This window comes from Rhinolophus sinicus, chromosome 12 (genome assembly GCF_057876585.1).
Source record: "Rhinolophus sinicus isolate RSI-liver-muscle chromosome 12, RSI-T2T, whole genome shotgun sequence".
Taxonomy (NCBI): domain Eukaryota; kingdom Metazoa; phylum Chordata; class Mammalia; order Chiroptera; family Rhinolophidae; genus Rhinolophus; species Rhinolophus sinicus.
In genome coordinates, this window is record NC_142512.1 from 27,571,248 (window position 1) to 27,588,204 (window position 16,957).

Sequence of the window (16,957 nt, forward strand, 5' to 3'; positions counted from 1 at the left end):
TTCATCTCGCGTACCCAAAGAATGAGAACGCGGACTCAGAAGGAGAGGTAGAGGAGCAAAGATTTTTATTAAAGTGAAAGTACAGCTCTCTTGCGGAAAGGGGGTACCCGAAATTGGGAAGCACACTAGCTAATGCAAAAGGCTCTTATTCTTATACCTTTCCCTGCCTGCTTGGGGAAGGGAGCTGGTGCCTTCAAATGGAATTTGTCTATCAGATTTGCTCTGTTTGTCCAGCCTGAAGGGATTTACGAAATAACCCATTTCTGTCTATCAGATTTCCTCTGTTTGTCCGGCCTAAAGGGATTTGGGAGATAACTTATTAACCTCAGAGCTCAATTATATTTTTGTCCTGGAGTGAATGAGAACCTGGAGTTTCAGGATATGGCTACCTTTGTTTATTCCACCAGGGACTTTCCTGTCTACCTAACAACATGCTAACTAATCTCAGAAGTCCTACAATTCAGTTCTGACACCATCTACCTGGAGTTACTATCAGATCCCATAAATGAAAGGCTGGGTCTCACGAGTTCCCCCACTTCAGACACCAATTGTAAGTCACAGACTATCACATATACTTCCGACCAACTGGTTATAAATCAGTGTTCCTACAATCCCCTCCACAGGTTTGATAATTTGCTAGAACAGCTCACAGAACTTGGAAACGGGTTTAGTAGTTTATTATATAATAAAAAAAGATGAACAGCTAGATGAAGAGATACATGGAGGGAGGTCCAGAAGGGTCCCAGGCGCAGGAGCTTCTGTCCCCATAGGTTTGGGGTACACCACCCACCTGGCATTTGAATGTTCAGCAGCCTAAAAGTTCTCCAAGCCCCATAGTTCATGGATTTTTATGGAGGCTTCATCATGTTGCCATAATCAATTATTAACTCAATTTCCAGCCTCTTCCCCTCCAAGGAGGATGGTGGGTGGTGAGGCTGAAAGTTCAAACTTCTAGTCATGGCTTGTTTTTTCTGCTGATCAGCTGCCATCCCGAAGATATCCAAGAGCCCACCAAGAGTTGTCTCATAAGAACAAAAGGTACTACTATCAGGAAATTCCAAGGGATTTAGAAGCTCTGTCAGTAACGGGTCAATGCTCCCTTAATAGCGTAGGAAATTACAAAGGTCTTAGGAACCTGGGACAAAGACCAAAGCCTTGGGAGCCTGGGACAAAGACCAAAATATGTATTTCTTATATCAAAATACCACATCTGCACACATTCTTTTCATTATTTTGTAGCACAGATAATTTTTTATCTACTTACGCCTCAGATTAAAATGTTAGGTTGGTGCAAAAGTAATTGCGGTTTTTGCAAACCTTTTTAAACCACAATTACTTTTGCACCAACCTAATATGTATTACTGCATAATAACTCAAAATCGAGCAGCTTAAAACAACAAACATCTCCACAGTTTGAGTGTCAGGAACCTGGGAATGACTTAGATAGGTTATAGTCTCTTATAGTGGTTGCAGTCAACGTATCAGTCAGGGCTATAGTCAGTCATCTGTCGGATTCACTAGGGCTGGGGAATCTGCTTCTCACAACAATCACTTGTTTCTTGTCACATGTGCCCCTCTACAGGACTTCTACCAACATAACGGTTAATTTTCCGCCAGAGCAAATGATACCAGAAAGAACAAAGCAGAAGCCCGAATGACTTTTGTGACCTAACCTCAAAAGTACCAATCATCAATTCTGTTGCATTTTAGTAGTCACATATACCAAATCCGGTAAACAACATTGGAGACAACTACAGGGCACGAATACGAGGAAGTGGGCGTCATTATGGGCCATCTTGGAGGCAGTCCACAATTGGGAGAGAACATAGGCTTTTTAGCATTGCTTTCATAAGCTGTACACTAGGTTTGTTTTGGCAACGATATTTATAAACAATGTTACTTCATCATCTTCCAGAATTTGGAAGATAGCTCTAGCGGAGTGAAGCATTTGAAGTGTATTTTTCCCTTAAATATGTCACTAAGAAAAGTTGAAAAATTTTAATTTTTGAAAACAAAAATATTTTGGCAGCATGACTGCTTGCATTAGGGATTACAATATACAAACTTTTGTAGCCTACTCAAGGTCAATATTTTACTACTTAAAGTAGAACATAGAAAACTTATCTCTCCTAGTTACATTGTAGTTGTCCTTACATATTACATCTTTGAAAACCCCTTCAGGCAATGTTATAATTTTTGCTATCAAAAGTCAAACATTTGAAAGAATTCAAGAGGAAAACAGTCTATGATATTTATCCAGATATTTACCATTGCTATTGCTCTTTCTTCATGCCTGATACTCTAAGTTTCCTTCTGGTACTATTTTCTTCTAGCCCTTTAAAAAATGTATCACTTCCTCTGGCCTTCATGGTTTCTAATGAAAAATCTGCACTCATTCAAATAGGTAATGCAGTTTGTCTTTGGATGCTTTCAAGATTTTTTCTTTGTCATAGTTTTCAGCAGTATGGTTATGATGTGTCTGCATATGGATTTCTTTGAGGTTTTCCTGCTTGGGGTTTGCTGAGCATCTTGAATCTGTAGGTTTATGTCTTTCACCAAACTTAGAAGGTTTTCAGCTATTATTTCTTAAACTATTTTTTCAGCATCACATTTTTTTCTTTTTTTTTAAAAAATTGTTTTCCTTTTTTGTTAGCGCTTTTGTTATTATATTTTTGAGTTCTAAAATTTCCATTGGTTCTTCTTTATATCTTCTCTTTGTTGAGATTTTCTACTTTTATATTCACGTCGAGAATGTTCACAATTGCTTGCAGGAATATTTTTATATGTTTTAAAGTGTTTGTCAGATAATCAGTGTCATTTAGGTGTTGGCATCTGTTGATTGTTTTTTCCATGTGAATTGAGATTTTCCTGATTCTTTGTATACTATGTAATTTTGGATTATATCCTAGACATTTGAATATTATGTTATGACACTCTGGGTTTTAATGAGCTCTTATGGAGAACATTGATATTTTTGTTTTAATAGGCAATCGATCTGGTTAATTCATGCTGCATGTTCCAACCCACCTCTGTGGGCTGTGGTTCCAATGTCAGTTCACTTTCCAAAGCCTCGGCCATGCTGCAGTTTGATCTATCCCTTGTGTGCATCACCCAGAGGCTGGTTGGGGAGCTGGGCAGTGATCTATCTGCCAGTTAAGTTCTCAAAGTCTTTGATATGCCGATTAGGATTCTTTGGGGTGACTTTCCTGAGCTTCTGCCTCTCTGTAGTCTCCATGGTACTTACCTCTTCCCTGAGGCTCCCCTTTTCAGTTCTCTGGGCAGAAACCTGGAACTTGAATTTCCACCACTGTGGCTGTATTTGGGGCTAAATGGTTTATTATCTTTGTGTCTTGGTCCCCATCTGTAAAATATAGATAATAATACTACAATGATTGGTATATAGAGCTCAATGAATGTCACATAATAATTATTTTTATTAAACTTTTGGCTTCTAAAAACTTCCCACAGATTCAGTTTTTTTTTCAGATTTTTAAAGCACCTGTTTAAAAGCAGGGTTAAATGGAGAAGGTAATATATGGGGAAGGTAAACTATGCCCTGGGCATCATTAAAACAGTTGATGAAACTCTTTTTTGGTCTTTGTCAATAATTTTAGTTTCTGGTATCTTTAATTATAAATACCAGCTCCAGATTTCAGGGTAATCTGACATGTAATTTTTCCTGTTAGTGAATAGAACATTATGGAGAATAGAAATGAAACAATCTCTTCTGTTAAAGAGCTTACATTTTAGCTAAATAGACAATAGAATTATACATTAATGAACTACAAAAACAGCTACAAAGTAGTATTAATGTATCAGAGATAAAGAGCAACCACACTTCCTGGTTTGCCTAAGACAGTCCTACTTCAGCTTACGACCCCCCCCCCCCCCCCCGGTATAATTATTAATAGAGCATCATTTTAAGGTTTCCTGGTTGGGATGATAAATTATATGGCCACTTTTTAAAAACCTCTTTGTTTTTCCTTTCACTTGATTGAAAATTAGAATACTAATGTTCACCATAGTTCTATGTGAAATCAGATTATTTCACCGCTGCTTAAATCATGTGATTATTATCCAAGCGGTTTTGGCGGCCAGGGTAAGTGAGGCAATGGTTTGCTTGAGGCTAAAAAAAGAATCCTAATCCTAACAAAACAAACACACACGATAAAATATAAACTGACATTAAGATTTGTCTATGGATAGTTCCCTGACAATTCCTTGGGGACTCTTGTTTGTGATCTGTTGGACCGTAAGAGGAAATTTTAGTCATTAGTGATTTATTATAATGGACATTGTAACAATTGAAGAAATACAGATCTCTGGCTTGAAGTCACTCTTTTACACTGAAAATGAGTTTGCTAGCTGGGATTGCTCAGTCACAAGAACAGATTGTTGAAAAGTTTCCCGCGGTCCCATTACTTTGAAATGACTCATGAGCTGGCAATATGTACTAAGCACTCATAAGTTACTTCCAGTAAAAAAAAGGTTACCCTAAATTTTCTCTTTGAAGGCTCGTGAGGAGTCTCACACCATCTCTGTGGAGAAAACATGTAGTAATTAGAACTAGTTGGTTAATTAGCAATTACAACTAGTTGATTTGGAGACATTTCTAATTGGTTCTCAGAATTTTAAATTTATTTACTCTTCCAAAAATCCTATGAGGCTCCTAATATTCTTTCTACAATTTACAAAGGATGAAACCAAGGCACAGAAATTCACCTCCATTAAAAAATGTGTAAATCCTATCTGTGTCCATCCTATCTGTAAATGTCATCATGCATGCAGTTGCTCAAGCCCCAAACACAGGCTTGACCCTCGATTCTCTCTTTTCCTTCCATCCCACATCCAATGCATTATCAAGTTCTTTCAATTCTCTCTTCCAAACTATTCTGAAATTGACGACTTTTCAACTCTACTGCTTCACTTCTAGGCTCAGTTCTAGACAGTATCTCCCACTTAGTCTACTGAAATAGCCTCTCTACTCGACTCACTGCTTCCACTCTTGTCCCCTCCCTGACAACAGTTTATTTTCCGGTTAGTAGAAAGAATAATCTTTTAGAAATGTAAATATGATCACGATGTTGTTTCCTAGCTGAAAGTCCTCCAATAGATTCCCACTCTGGAATAAAACTGGGACTCCTTATAATTCTACAAGACCATAGTCCATCTGGCCACTGCTTACCTCTCCTAACTAGTTTCCTATCACTTTCTCCTTAGTTTGCTTTGCTTAAACCATAGTGTTTTTCTCGTTCTTCCTCAAAATTAACTCCCTTCTTACAGCCTTTGTACTTACGGAGCGTTTGTTCAATAAATCAATAAATGTTATCATTAGAAAAAGAAGTGTAATTGACGAAACAATACAGGCGAGATCTTGATCTCTTCTTTACAGGAAACGGGAGGAAGGAGTCAGGCGTGGCACACAAACTTAGGTCAAAATTGACAAGATTACCGCCCGCGCCCCTCATTCAAATCTACACCTCCCTGGCTGCTGGGCTGCCCACCAGCACAAACCAACCTAGGCTCCCGGAAGGTAAACACAGATAAAAGGGCGGGGCAGGAGGCGGGTTTGGGATGGATGAGTGGCTAGCTAAAAGTGATTGGCAGCTGCCATGTCCACGTGCTTTGAGCTTCGAATCAGCTGTCGCGAGATTCGATGTAAACAGACCAGTGTCTGGGTGCTCCAATTCCCAGCCTGAGACACTCAGGTGAGGTGCACAGGAGTTTGGGGCATGATGGTTTTGGACAAAGCCGCCAAGGTGCTGTCTGTGAAAGAACATAGATATGTCTGTAACTCTTCCCTACCTGCCTGCGTTCGCAACCGAACCTGACACCTTGGCTTTACCCGAATTTACATACTGTTTTGTTTTCCTCGAGCCCCAGCGGATTGGATAATTTCAGGAGGCGGGTCCGCCTCTTTTCTACGTGCTGGTTGGAGAAACTGACCTCTAAGGGCGGTGCCCGGCCGTAGCCAGTTTGCTTCTGGGATTGGCTAGAAAGGTAGTTCCGCTGAGGCGTGGTAGGAAGTGGTAGCCGTCAATCACGAGGGGAGACTCCAAACAGTGAGCCCTGAGCTGGAGAACAGCGTTTACCGGCGGGGCGGCCGGTGAGAGAGCTGGCGGGGCTGTGGCTTTGGGAGGCTTGGAGAGGACGAGGGGCAAGCAGCGTGAGGGAAGAGGGCTTGACTGGCAGGAATTCGTCGAGGGAAAGCTGTCGAGATTGGAGGGGGAGGGGAGGTAGGGCAAGGAGCCAGAGGGCGGCCGGGGGCAGCGGTGGCTCCGTGTTGGAGGTTAAGTGGGTAGCGCTGTGCTAGTGTCTTTTAGGAGAGTGGGGCCTTAGGGGCTGGCGAGGGTTGTCCTCATGAGACAGGGGCCTTATAGGACAGTCCTTGTGCGGCTGTGTTTTGGAAATAAAGGGTGGAAGGGAAATGCGAGGGCTGAGGGGGTGGAGATGAAGATACCCATTGAGGAAGGGGTACGTGGGCTGATTGGGGCAAAGGGTATTTTGGTTGTAGCAGGTGGGACTTATCAGTTTGAAAGTTATCAAATAAGGTGATGGAATACTCCCTAGTTAGAAGTGAAGGTTTTAGAAGTGAAGGCTTTCAAGATTAGTTCCAGGCTGTGGGCTTTCCCGAGCTCCCTGTAAGAGAATATTGCTGTCAATCGTCCTTTAAACCTTAACCAAGTACACTCCGTGGTCTTAAAACCTCCCCAGTGATTCACATGCTTATTAGACGTTCAGTGATCACACTTCAGGGATGTGACAGGAAAGGATAAAGTCATATAAGTTTTTAGTTACTTATTTAGGCTCTGGTGATTGGGTTAACAAATATGATTTTAAAAATCTTGCTAAATTATGACCAGGCAGTCTTTTTGTTTTTTTAAGGTATAATTGACATATATTAGTTTTATCTGCACAACATGATGATTCAATATTGCAAAATGATCAGCACCATAAGTCTAGTTAACATCCATCACCACACATAGTTACAATGAGCTTTCTTACTCACAGATTGCCAATAGTCTTAGTTGGAAGGTATTACCGTACTGTTCCATTTGGTCTTGAAATATTGTACCATGTGTATTTTCACTATCGCAACATAAGATTTCAGTAAATTTTTAAATTTTGGTTCACAAAGGTAGCACATTTGTTTTTATAAAGTGATTCTGTGCTTGACTTCCCATCCATGGTTCCCTTACCTTTCTAGTTTATGTTAACAGTAGATCAGAGGGTCCAGCAAGAGTCCTAACTAATTTTGTGGTTCTGAGGCTTGGTCCAAATTAAAATAATCTTGGTAACTTGAAAAAATTTTAATCCACTTACTCCTCTCCTGTCCTTGCCCCTTTCTGGTATAAGGAGTTGCTGAGAAAGCTTCCTACATTTTAGGCATTTTTGAAAAGGAATCTAGTGAGTAACCCATAAACCTTTCCCCCTAACACTAACAATACTAATCCATATTTTCTATTTTTTTGTTTGTTCTGGAAACAGGTTTTGTGAATGAAGCTATGGCTACAGATTCCCCCAGAAGACCCAGTCGTTGTACTGGTGGAGTTGTGGTTCGCCCCCAGGCTGTCACGTAAGCAAATTTCAGATAAGCCTAACAGCTGAAGGAAAGGTTACTCAGAATAGTAACTAACATTTAGATTTCCTTTCTGAGCAGTGCTTACTTTTGTAAAATCTGTTTAATTTCGGTTTTACAGGATGATAAATATAATTGCCAACGTCAAATAAAAGGAATAATTGGAGGGTCAAGTTGATGGATTCAGTGCATTTACAGAATACTTGAAAAGCACTATGCTAAATCCTAAACAGTAATGTTTTTTCATAGTCCAAGTTTAACTGTTAGTAGATTACTAAGTCAATTTAGTGGATTAGGATAATTTTTTAAAAAATGAAATGGAATGCAATAGGAAATATAGTGGGGAGTTGGTGTTTTGTTCTACAGGTAAAGATGTATCATGTGTATGTATATATTTACTAGAGCATGATGTAAAATGTATCTCTTACTCTAGGTCTCAGTTACAAAGTTTCAAAGTCAATATCTTGAAGAGTACATTTCTTTATGTTAAGCATATCTATACTTTGTAGCGGCATATAATCTAGAGTGGTTTTAAGATATGTATGCTTGAAATCACTATAATCAAAAAAGATGCCAGCAAAATAGCATGAGAATTTAGAGGGAGTATTTTAGATCCAAAAAGATTTCATTAAGAAACTAACATGTATTGTGTATTTTAAAGGCTGAATAGTGTTTGGGCATTTAGAATCGAGGGTGCATTGTTTGCAAAGGGAGCAAGCAGATGGGGAAAGGCAAGCTATTTTCGTAAATGAAATATAGGGAAATTGACCTATTTGAAGTAGGCTGGGCTGGACAATTAAAACCCTTCCATACCTGTCTAAGGAGGTGAAACTTGTTTTCTGCTTTTTAAAATGTTCATGAGGGAATTGTAGCATTTTGGATTATTTTCCTTGGGCAGTTTAGCATGTTACATAAAGATTACCTTCTCAGACTAACATAGGTATATGTGTAAAATAATATTTCAGTACAATACTTCCGTTTTTTCCTCCATTTCCCAGGGCTATTTGTCTTTGCTAACTATGGGCCATGGCTAAACGTTAAGCATGTTACTAGCTACTATAAGTTGGGTACTATTTCAGCCTTCATTTCACAGGTGAGGAAACGAAAGCAGAGAGAAATTAAGTAAATTGTTCTTGGTGACAGCCAGGAAGGAGACCTGGATCAAACCTGCGCAGTTTGTCTGCAGAGTCTGTGCCCTTATGCAGTATTCTATGCTGCCTCACCCTATGGTAGTCAACATTTATTGCTTTTTGTGATGCACTACATAATTTTTGTGGTTTTAACAAAATATTTAATTTGTTCAGTATTCTTTTGACCATGCTTGAGCACCTCCTTCATGCCTACATACTGGCTTATAGAGTCTAGAGATACAAGGTAAATATGAGAGATGGATTCCTTTCTGTAATAGAGTTTACATTCTAGTGGAGGAAACAGTAAATAAGTAATTACAGGCCCTGAGCAGTACACAGAGTACTATGATGGAAAATGACACTGGGGAGTATGTCAGGGACGGCCTCTCTGAGGAGATAATACTTAAGCTGGAGATCTGAAAAGGAAGGAATCCAGGCAAAAAGAAAGCTGGTGTAAAGATCTTGATTCAAAGAAGAGCTTGCTGTAAGCTCGGAACTGAAGTGGCATATCACTGAATCAGAGTAAGTTAGGAGAGTGGCAGAAAAATGAGGTTGGAGAGGTAGGCCTAATCAAATTTTGTGTTTTTTTTTAGGCCTAATCAATTTTTGTAGTTATGTAAGGTGTATTTTGAAAATAGGATTTAGGAGAACTCATATTGTTTTATTAAATGTAATTTTTTTTCGCATCTCTGTAAAATGAATTTGATTTGGTATTTTGAAGAATTTTTTGTTTCTCCACTTGCTGATGTTTATATACTTCCCATTTAGAATATCTAAGTGTCCTTATGCATTTATAATATTTTCCCATGTCTTAGCTATATGCCAAAAGTTCTGTGAGGATTTCTTTTTTTTTTAATTTATTTATTTATTTTATTTTATTGGGGAATTTTGGGGAACAGTGTGTTTCTCCAGGGCCCATCAGCTCCAAGTCATTGTCCTTCAATCTAGTTGTGGAGGGCACAGCTCAGCTCCAAGTCCAGTAGTTGTTTTCAATCTTAGTTGCAAGGGGCGCAGCCCACCATCCCTTCGGGAATTGAACCGGCAACCTTATTGTTGAGAGCTTGTGCTCTAACCAACTGAGCCATGCAGCCGCCCCCTGTGAGGGCTTCTTAATAAGTCCTTCTAATGCCCACACCTGCAGCATAGATTCATTTTGCTATATACAGGTAAGGGACTAAGTTTATAACCCATTTAAAGAAGTCACTAAATACTGTCATCAGCAACAGTTTTTCTTGCTCTAACTAGGGCATTCTGCTCTGACTCAACAGGAATGTTCTGCCATAGCCAAATGTTCTGTCATCACTCCTTCAAATCAGAGTTAGAAGGTACCTGTATTAAATTAAGAGAGCATGACTTTTCAGAAGAGATAATGTTTAAAAATGTTAAAATCTCATTTGGGTTTAATAACATACAATGAAACTAGAAATCTGGTTAGCAGAATTATCAGGTAATGCGAGTTGGTCTTTTCCCTCCTCTTTTTAAAGCATTATGAGCGACTTTATTAGGGCTTATAGAAAGAGTTTTTCCATGTTTTGTCTTAAGCTGTCATAATAAATATTATCCATTTCACTCCTTTTCAGGGAGCAGTCCTACATGGAAAGTGTTGTGACTTTTCTACAGGATGTTGTGCCACAGGTAAGTGTCGGTGTGATTTCAGAAATAGTAGGTTTTTACCATTGACCAGGGAACCTCTGAAATGTTCTGTTTCCTAAACTTAATACTAGTGCCACCAACATTAGATATTTTAGCATCCTGAATGTTGGTAGGGTGGAACTATACTTGTCATTAGATGTGCCTTAGTTTTGTGCTGACAGTGGCACAATTATTATTCCTCAGGATTCTCCTGAAAGGAAGCAAGGTAAGATGTTTGTTGAGAGATGGGACTTGGTACTCTCTTGTTGGATTCTGTTTCTAAAATCTTTCTCTTGTCCTAGTTAAATGTTGCTTGTTTGAAGGGAGAAAAGCAATATACAGAAGGTGCCAACAAAATATAGACACATTTTAAGAAAGGAAAAAACTGTATTAAAATTGTGATATTCACTATATACCGATAACAAAAGAATACAAGTCATGTGTATACATTTTTGGCACTTTTGGTGTTTGCTATGCATTTCATTAACTAGATATTATATTAACTAAATACTGAGCACAAATCTACATCTCTTTCATATTGAACGTTGTTTTTACACCAGGTAGAGTATACCTTGTTACTCTAAGAGAGTAGCCCCCTTACTGTTCACTCTGTGTTATTGTGACAATGAAGAATGAGAGCGGCCCTCCTGGGATCACCTCTAATGCACTCTTGCCCAAATTTAACATAAGTATGTATCACTTGGCACACTTGTTAACAATAATAATTTCCAGGCCCCTCTCCCATAGAGTTGGACTCAGTGGAATTGGGGTAGCATCTAGTAACTTGTGTCTGTAGTAAGGATCTCAGGTGGTTCTTGTGAAACTGTAGCTTTGGGAAACACACTGGCTAGTGGAGCTACTGAAGGGAAAGGGTTCTCTATTTTCTCCTTGTAGTCACGTTCGTGTTCCCTGACTGCCAAGGTATCTGCAGCTACACTGTTCCAAAGGACATCCATAGATCCAGTGTCCCAGCTTTAGGAGGGGTCCTGGGAAAGTCTAAAATCCAGGTTTCTGCTGTATTAAACAAATTGTAGTCGTCAAATAAGGGAAATTACCAAGGTATGTTGGTAGTCCCTTATTTTACTTAGTCAACTAATGAAAATAGGCCACAGTGACAAGGTTTGTGGGGCATGTAAGGACAAATAAATGCTTTCCTTTCTTGAGGAACTTGGTTAATAAGGGAAGTCAAGGGGCTTGACACAACCAGAGACAATAGCAACAAATCGGTGTTAACAGATTCATTGTGCAGACTGCATATTTAATTAATGGTCAAGGGAATGCATAGGAAAGAAAGAGTGAAAGAGTTATGTTCCAAAGGACATTAAAAGTGACACTAGTTGAAATGACTGGAAAGGTTGGGTGTTTGATGAGGAAAGAAACTGGCTAGTTGGGTATGGGAGGCAACAGAGTTGCAGTGGCTGTAGCATCCTTATTGCAGACAGCGTCAGGCTTCGGTCTTCCATAAACTGCTGCTTTCTTGTAAGCCCTGAGTCCTGGTGTGAGGCTAGTTTCAAGGAAGAGGCATTTAAACATTTTTTGCAATTTGTCTTCCCTAGAGTGCCTCTTTATCAAATTTTTGCAAAGGCACCTTTTGTCTAGTGGAAACCGTGTAGAACAAGCAGTTTTTGTTGACTGGAGGAGAGAGGCTGTGGTCTGAGACTTTGAGGGTCTAGGTGGAGACTTTGCTAGAGAAACAAGAATACTAAATTGATTAATAGATTGAAAATAGGGGCTGCTAGAAAGAAAAAAACAAAGAAAAAACAGGAGCTGCTAAAACGGATAGGGTAAAAATGTTGGCAGGCAGAAAAATCAGTTTTTGTGGACATTATACATTAGAAAGGGAATCATCTATACATTGACTGAAGCTTTGGATCAGAGTAGTAAGTATGGAAGTAAAGTTGTAGTCATGTACCTATGAATTAGAATATTCATTCAAGAAATTTGTTACGCAAGTCATTATTCCAAGTACCATGGAAAGAAAGCAAAAATTCAGGCAGCAGACAATTACTTGAGCAACCGCTGTGGGTCAGACACTGTATGTATGAAGTTGTGAGGATTTCCAGGGCTCATCCTTAAGTCTTCATGGTCTAGCGTAGCAGTCGGCAAGCTTTTTCTAGAAAGGGCTGGATAAGCTTTGCAGTTCACACAGTCTCTGTCACAACTATTCAGCACTGCTTTTTATGTAAAGGAAAGGGCAGGGTTATATTAAAATAAAACTTTATTTATGAACACAGGTGGTAGGGCAGATTTGGCGACCAGTGGTCTCCTTTTTTTTACCCCCCACATTTAATCCAGAATCCCCTATTGTTACTTTGTGGTCAGTGATTTGGAAAATGACATTTTTGGCTGAAGTTACGTGCCAACTCCTGCTTTAGTCTGGGAATCATCAAATTTATGGAGCCTGGAAATTATTCTCTGGGTCTCCATATACCCGCAAAAAGGAGAAAATGTGTTGGACTGGCGTCAGCTTCTTTAGTTATCACAAAGAGAGTGAATTCCTGTTGTATTGAACAGATGTCATTGATGGCTGGTAGAAGCCCTTAGCTGTGCCCTTTGATCTAATAATTGTACTTATGAAAATTTATTTTAAAAAAATAACCAAGAAAAAAAGTTAAAGCTCTGAAATTTCAGTGTGTATGAAATGTTCCCATTTTCAGTGTAAACAATTGTAGGCAGCCCAAATATCCATAACAGTCAAGCAAATTATGATACATATTCTACAGGTACACCCTGTAGAATATATTGCTGTCATTAAATTTTATACTTTTGACAGTAGCACACAATGGAAGTTATTTACAGTGGAAAGATAATACAATGTATCCATCGTGATTGTAGCTGTGTCTTTTAAAATTCAGCAATAACTGTGCTTATGAATCTGTATTCGTGTTAGAAACCAGATAAAGAATAAAAGGAGAAATAAGTAAATCCTATCAGTAATGGGGTGAAAGTTTCGACTCCAAATAAGAGAACTAGAGCAATTGGATCTTGGTTGAAGGAATAATCAGTGCTGTGGAAAAAACCCCAACATTTTATTGTGGTAGTACACTGAGCTCCATTAGGATAACAAGTGAAAGCTGGATGGGCACTAGGTGAGTCTGCGTCACTGAGAATAAAATGTCTAATCATGGGCAAAGGATGTCATGCGTTGAGAGGCAAAATGACGTGTCATATGCCTTCTTTGTGCAAACCTGCAGGAAGGCACACAAGAAGCAACATTCTGATGCCTCAGTAAACTTCACAGGATTTTTTCAGAAAAGGATTAGTAAAGAACAGCATGTCTCCTAAGGAGAGAGGAAAACTTGAAGACATACCAAAGTATACAAGCCTTGTTATGAAAGTCTTATTTCACCCTGAGGGGGAAAGAAAAGAAGTTCAGGAATCCCAATACACCGAAAGGCTTCTTTTCAACCTTGTTTTTTTCTGCATATCGCCCAGAAATCAAAGGACAGCATCTTGCAAATGTTGTAAAGGAATTGGGAGAATGTTGAATAATGCTGCAGGCACTAAGCAGCCTTATAATAAATTTAACTGAAGAAAAGGTTGAAAAAAAAAAGTTATTGCTTTACCAGATTGAAAGAGAGCCTGACATAGGAAGAAAGAAGTTCCTCAATGCAATGTGGGATCCTGGATTGGATCCTGGAGCAGAGAAAGAATATTAGTGGGAAAACTGGTGAAATCCAAATAACGGCTGGGGCTTACTAGTAATGCACCAATTAGTGTCATAGTTTTGACAAATGTACCATGGTAAGATTTGGTTAGGTTAGATGGTTTACATGAGGGGAAACTGGCTGAGGGGTGTATGAGAACTCTGTACTGTATTTGGTAATCCAAAATTATTCCAAAATAAAAAGTTTATCGCTCCCCCTGGCTGAGGCAGCAGGTCGCCGGTTGGCGGTTCATAGCAGCTCACACCAACCTCCGGCTGCTCACGGTAGCCCAGCTCTAGGGAGAGCTGTTGTTCACAATCTTAGCTGTAGAGGGCGCAGCTCACTGGCCCATATGGGAATCGAACCGGCAACTTTGGCGGTCGGAGCACAGCGCTCCAACCACCTGGGACACAGGGCTGGCCCCAAAAGTTTATTTTTAAAAAAGAATTTTCAAGGATGAAAAGAGCAAAACCAAGGAAGAGGAAGATGAGGATGAGATGGTTGAAGATGAAGTCGGTTCTAGTGCGGGTTTTTCTCTTCTCCAAAGGAATTAACTGCCTTATCCACATCTCACTTGTTTTTTAAAACAGACCATTGAAATCGTAAGGATCTTTTTGTAAACTATTAAAATAACTCTGTTAGTGATATTTTCAGTGGCCATTAACTCTGTATGGCACAGCACAGGGGTTGTAAATTGGCATGGAAATTTAATGTAGGTCATGTATATAGGGGATGGTAGATTTTGTATGCTTTTGGTAAAATTTATATTAAATAATAGTTTGGTGAACTGAGTACCTCTTTATAATTGGAAACGTTGCCACCCTTTTGTTGCCATTCTAAATGCTTGTAAGTATATATAGGCATTAAAAAATGTTAAAAACATTTGCTTTATGGAGAGGTGACTCCCTTTGAATACTGACGGGTACCTTTGACACTTTTCCTTTGACTTCAGGGCAGTTTATATTTATCTTTGTGACCCTTGCAGGCTTGGAACTAGCTCATAGGTTGGGTCTAGAAGCCAGATAAGAGACTGAAAAAGTAATAGTTTTTGTTTTTTCCATGCCCAATCCTGGTACATGCCTTCCAACAGGAGGCGAGTGGAAAGTAATACTCTTGAAAATTCTGGGTAGAGTGTAATTGACTGATTATAAATACCTGGGAATTAAATGGATATGTGTGGTACTTTTGTTCATTTCGTAAGCCTTCTTATTTGTTGACTAACATAGAGGATGATTTAGTTTTTTGAGTGCCTTTGAATTATAGCGATGTTTCCTAATAGATTATGATCATTGTATTTTAGGTTTTTGCAATTATTAAGTAGGCTAAAAACCCTTTTTTGACCAAAAATATCAGACTCCTGAATAACTTTCTTTGGGAGTGAAAATATTACAAAATGTACTAGTTCCCAAGAGGTAGGACTGGTGAAGTTGTTGAGGGATTGGATTGGCTTCATTTGAGTTACTTTTTGTTTTGGACATCAGTAATATTAGAGCTGTAAAGTATTTTAATTCAAACATTTCTGTTTACTCTGCAGGCTTACAGTGGAACACCTCTAACAGAAGAAAAGGAGAAAATAGTTTGGGTCAGATTTGAAAATGCAGATTTAAATGGTATGGTTTTAACTTTTTTGGGATATAAGAATTAAATGTTTGTTTGAGGTTGACCTGATTCCAAAAAGAGAATCTCTTTAGTAACTTTTTCTTATAGTAACTTTTTAATTTTCTTATAGTAACTTTTTAATTTTCAACATAAATTCAGTTTTAATTTTAAAAGTAACAGCCACACCAGGAAAACTTCAGTAGAACTCATATTGTATTGTGCAAGTCTGCAAGTAACTGTAACATGTAGTGCCTCGCCTTAAATTTTAAGTCCAAGTGAGATAAAATTTTCTTAGAAAAGAAGTTACTAATTCAAATGTGGTCGGTAGTACAGGATGTATAACTCCAAAATATTAGTGTTGAATTGTTTTAGACTTTAAAATTATTTTTTTCTGAACAGATTTTATGCCAGCCCAAGTCCTGTTTGTTCTCAAATACGTCCATTTCATTGTTCCTTTCTGTTCTCTCTTGCAAGAGGTCTGCTCCTAGTCTGTTTCCCCAGCTACCATGTCTGTCATGGTGAGAAATTGAATGGGAGGATGGGAGAGGGACGGGTGTTAGTCCCTTGTCTTCTCTCTGTCAGCAACTGCATTTCCTCTTGGTTCATTAGGAAGGTGCAAGAGTAATTGTGGTTTGTGCAATTTTTAACCTTTTAAACCGCAATTACTTTTGCACTAACCAATAGCTTCCCCTGGGCAGCTCCACGGGCAGTTCAGTTTCTACCAGGTGACCTAAGCACCCTACGCTCCTCTGTGTCTGTGTCTATCTAGCCTTGGAGTGGTAATGACTTCCTGCTGTTGTTAATCCAGTAGGTTGCCTCACAGTTCTTTTTTTTGGCTTTTCAGCTATTCTGTCACTTGTGTAACCAATTGTCTGCATTAAATTTCCAATTATAAATACAATGAGTTGTTTTAATTTCCTAGTTGGACCTTGATTGATATCATACTCTTGAGTCTTTGTCTCCTCTAAACTTTTAAACTGTAATGCCATATGTTCCTTTAAAAGCTACTGTCCAGGATGAGAGAGGCTAAGTACTTTCTGCAAATTGGTTTCTTTTGAATTTTGGATTCTTTGTCAGCTGGTTTGTTCAGATATTGACAACTTGTTCCGCCCTCTTTGTGGGCAACAAGACATCCATTTGTAGATGTGATAATTTATGATATGTAAACTTTTCCTACTATACTTCTTTTTGAAAGCTTATTATATTTTTAATTTACTTTTTATGATTGTCAAATTTCCTTGTTTAGTGGTATATTCTTCCTCTTTTTCCTTCTTTATTAGTAAGTATTCAACTGTTGGTTATCTTTTGTTTTCTATAACCTTTCCCTCTTGAACTCAGACTGTTTTTTCCCTCCTGGAAGTATATTTTGC

The 16,957-nt window shown here is 38.8% G+C and overlaps 1 protein-coding gene and 1 long non-coding RNA gene across 33 annotated transcripts in view; one reads left to right on the plus strand and one right to left on the minus strand.

The window, feature by feature from the left end:
* Window positions 1-42: 42 nt before the first annotated feature.
* Window positions 43-5,671, minus strand: LOC141568987 (uncharacterized). Its single transcript, XR_016022867.1, has 2 exons — window positions 5,297-5,671; window positions 43-3,361 (listed from the first exon to the last, which is right to left on the minus strand). It is a non-coding gene; the product is annotated as an uncharacterized LOC141568987 (long non-coding RNA).
* A 14-nt stretch (window positions 5,672-5,685) lies between these two features.
* Window positions 5,686-16,957, plus strand: part of BCAS3 (BCAS3 microtubule associated cell migration factor) — a 520,381-nt gene continuing 509,109 nt past the window's right edge. For 18 of the 32 annotated variants that reach the window (XM_074320579.2, XM_074320576.2, XM_074320587.2 and 15 more), the window contains exons 1-4: window positions 5,975-6,106; window positions 7,489-7,576; window positions 10,290-10,344; window positions 15,523-15,598. In XM_074320579.2, coding sequence (XP_074176680.1) covers window positions 7,506-7,576; window positions 10,290-10,344; window positions 15,523-15,598 — 202 coding nt within the window. In that variant the 5' untranslated portion in view covers window positions 5,975-6,106; window positions 7,489-7,505. Of the gene's footprint in view, window positions 5,709-5,974; window positions 6,237-7,488; window positions 7,577-10,289; window positions 10,345-15,522; window positions 15,599-16,957 lie in introns of those variants that run through there. The other 14 variants (XM_019732490.3, XM_019732488.3, XM_074320591.2 and 11 more) reach the window with 7 other exon arrangements.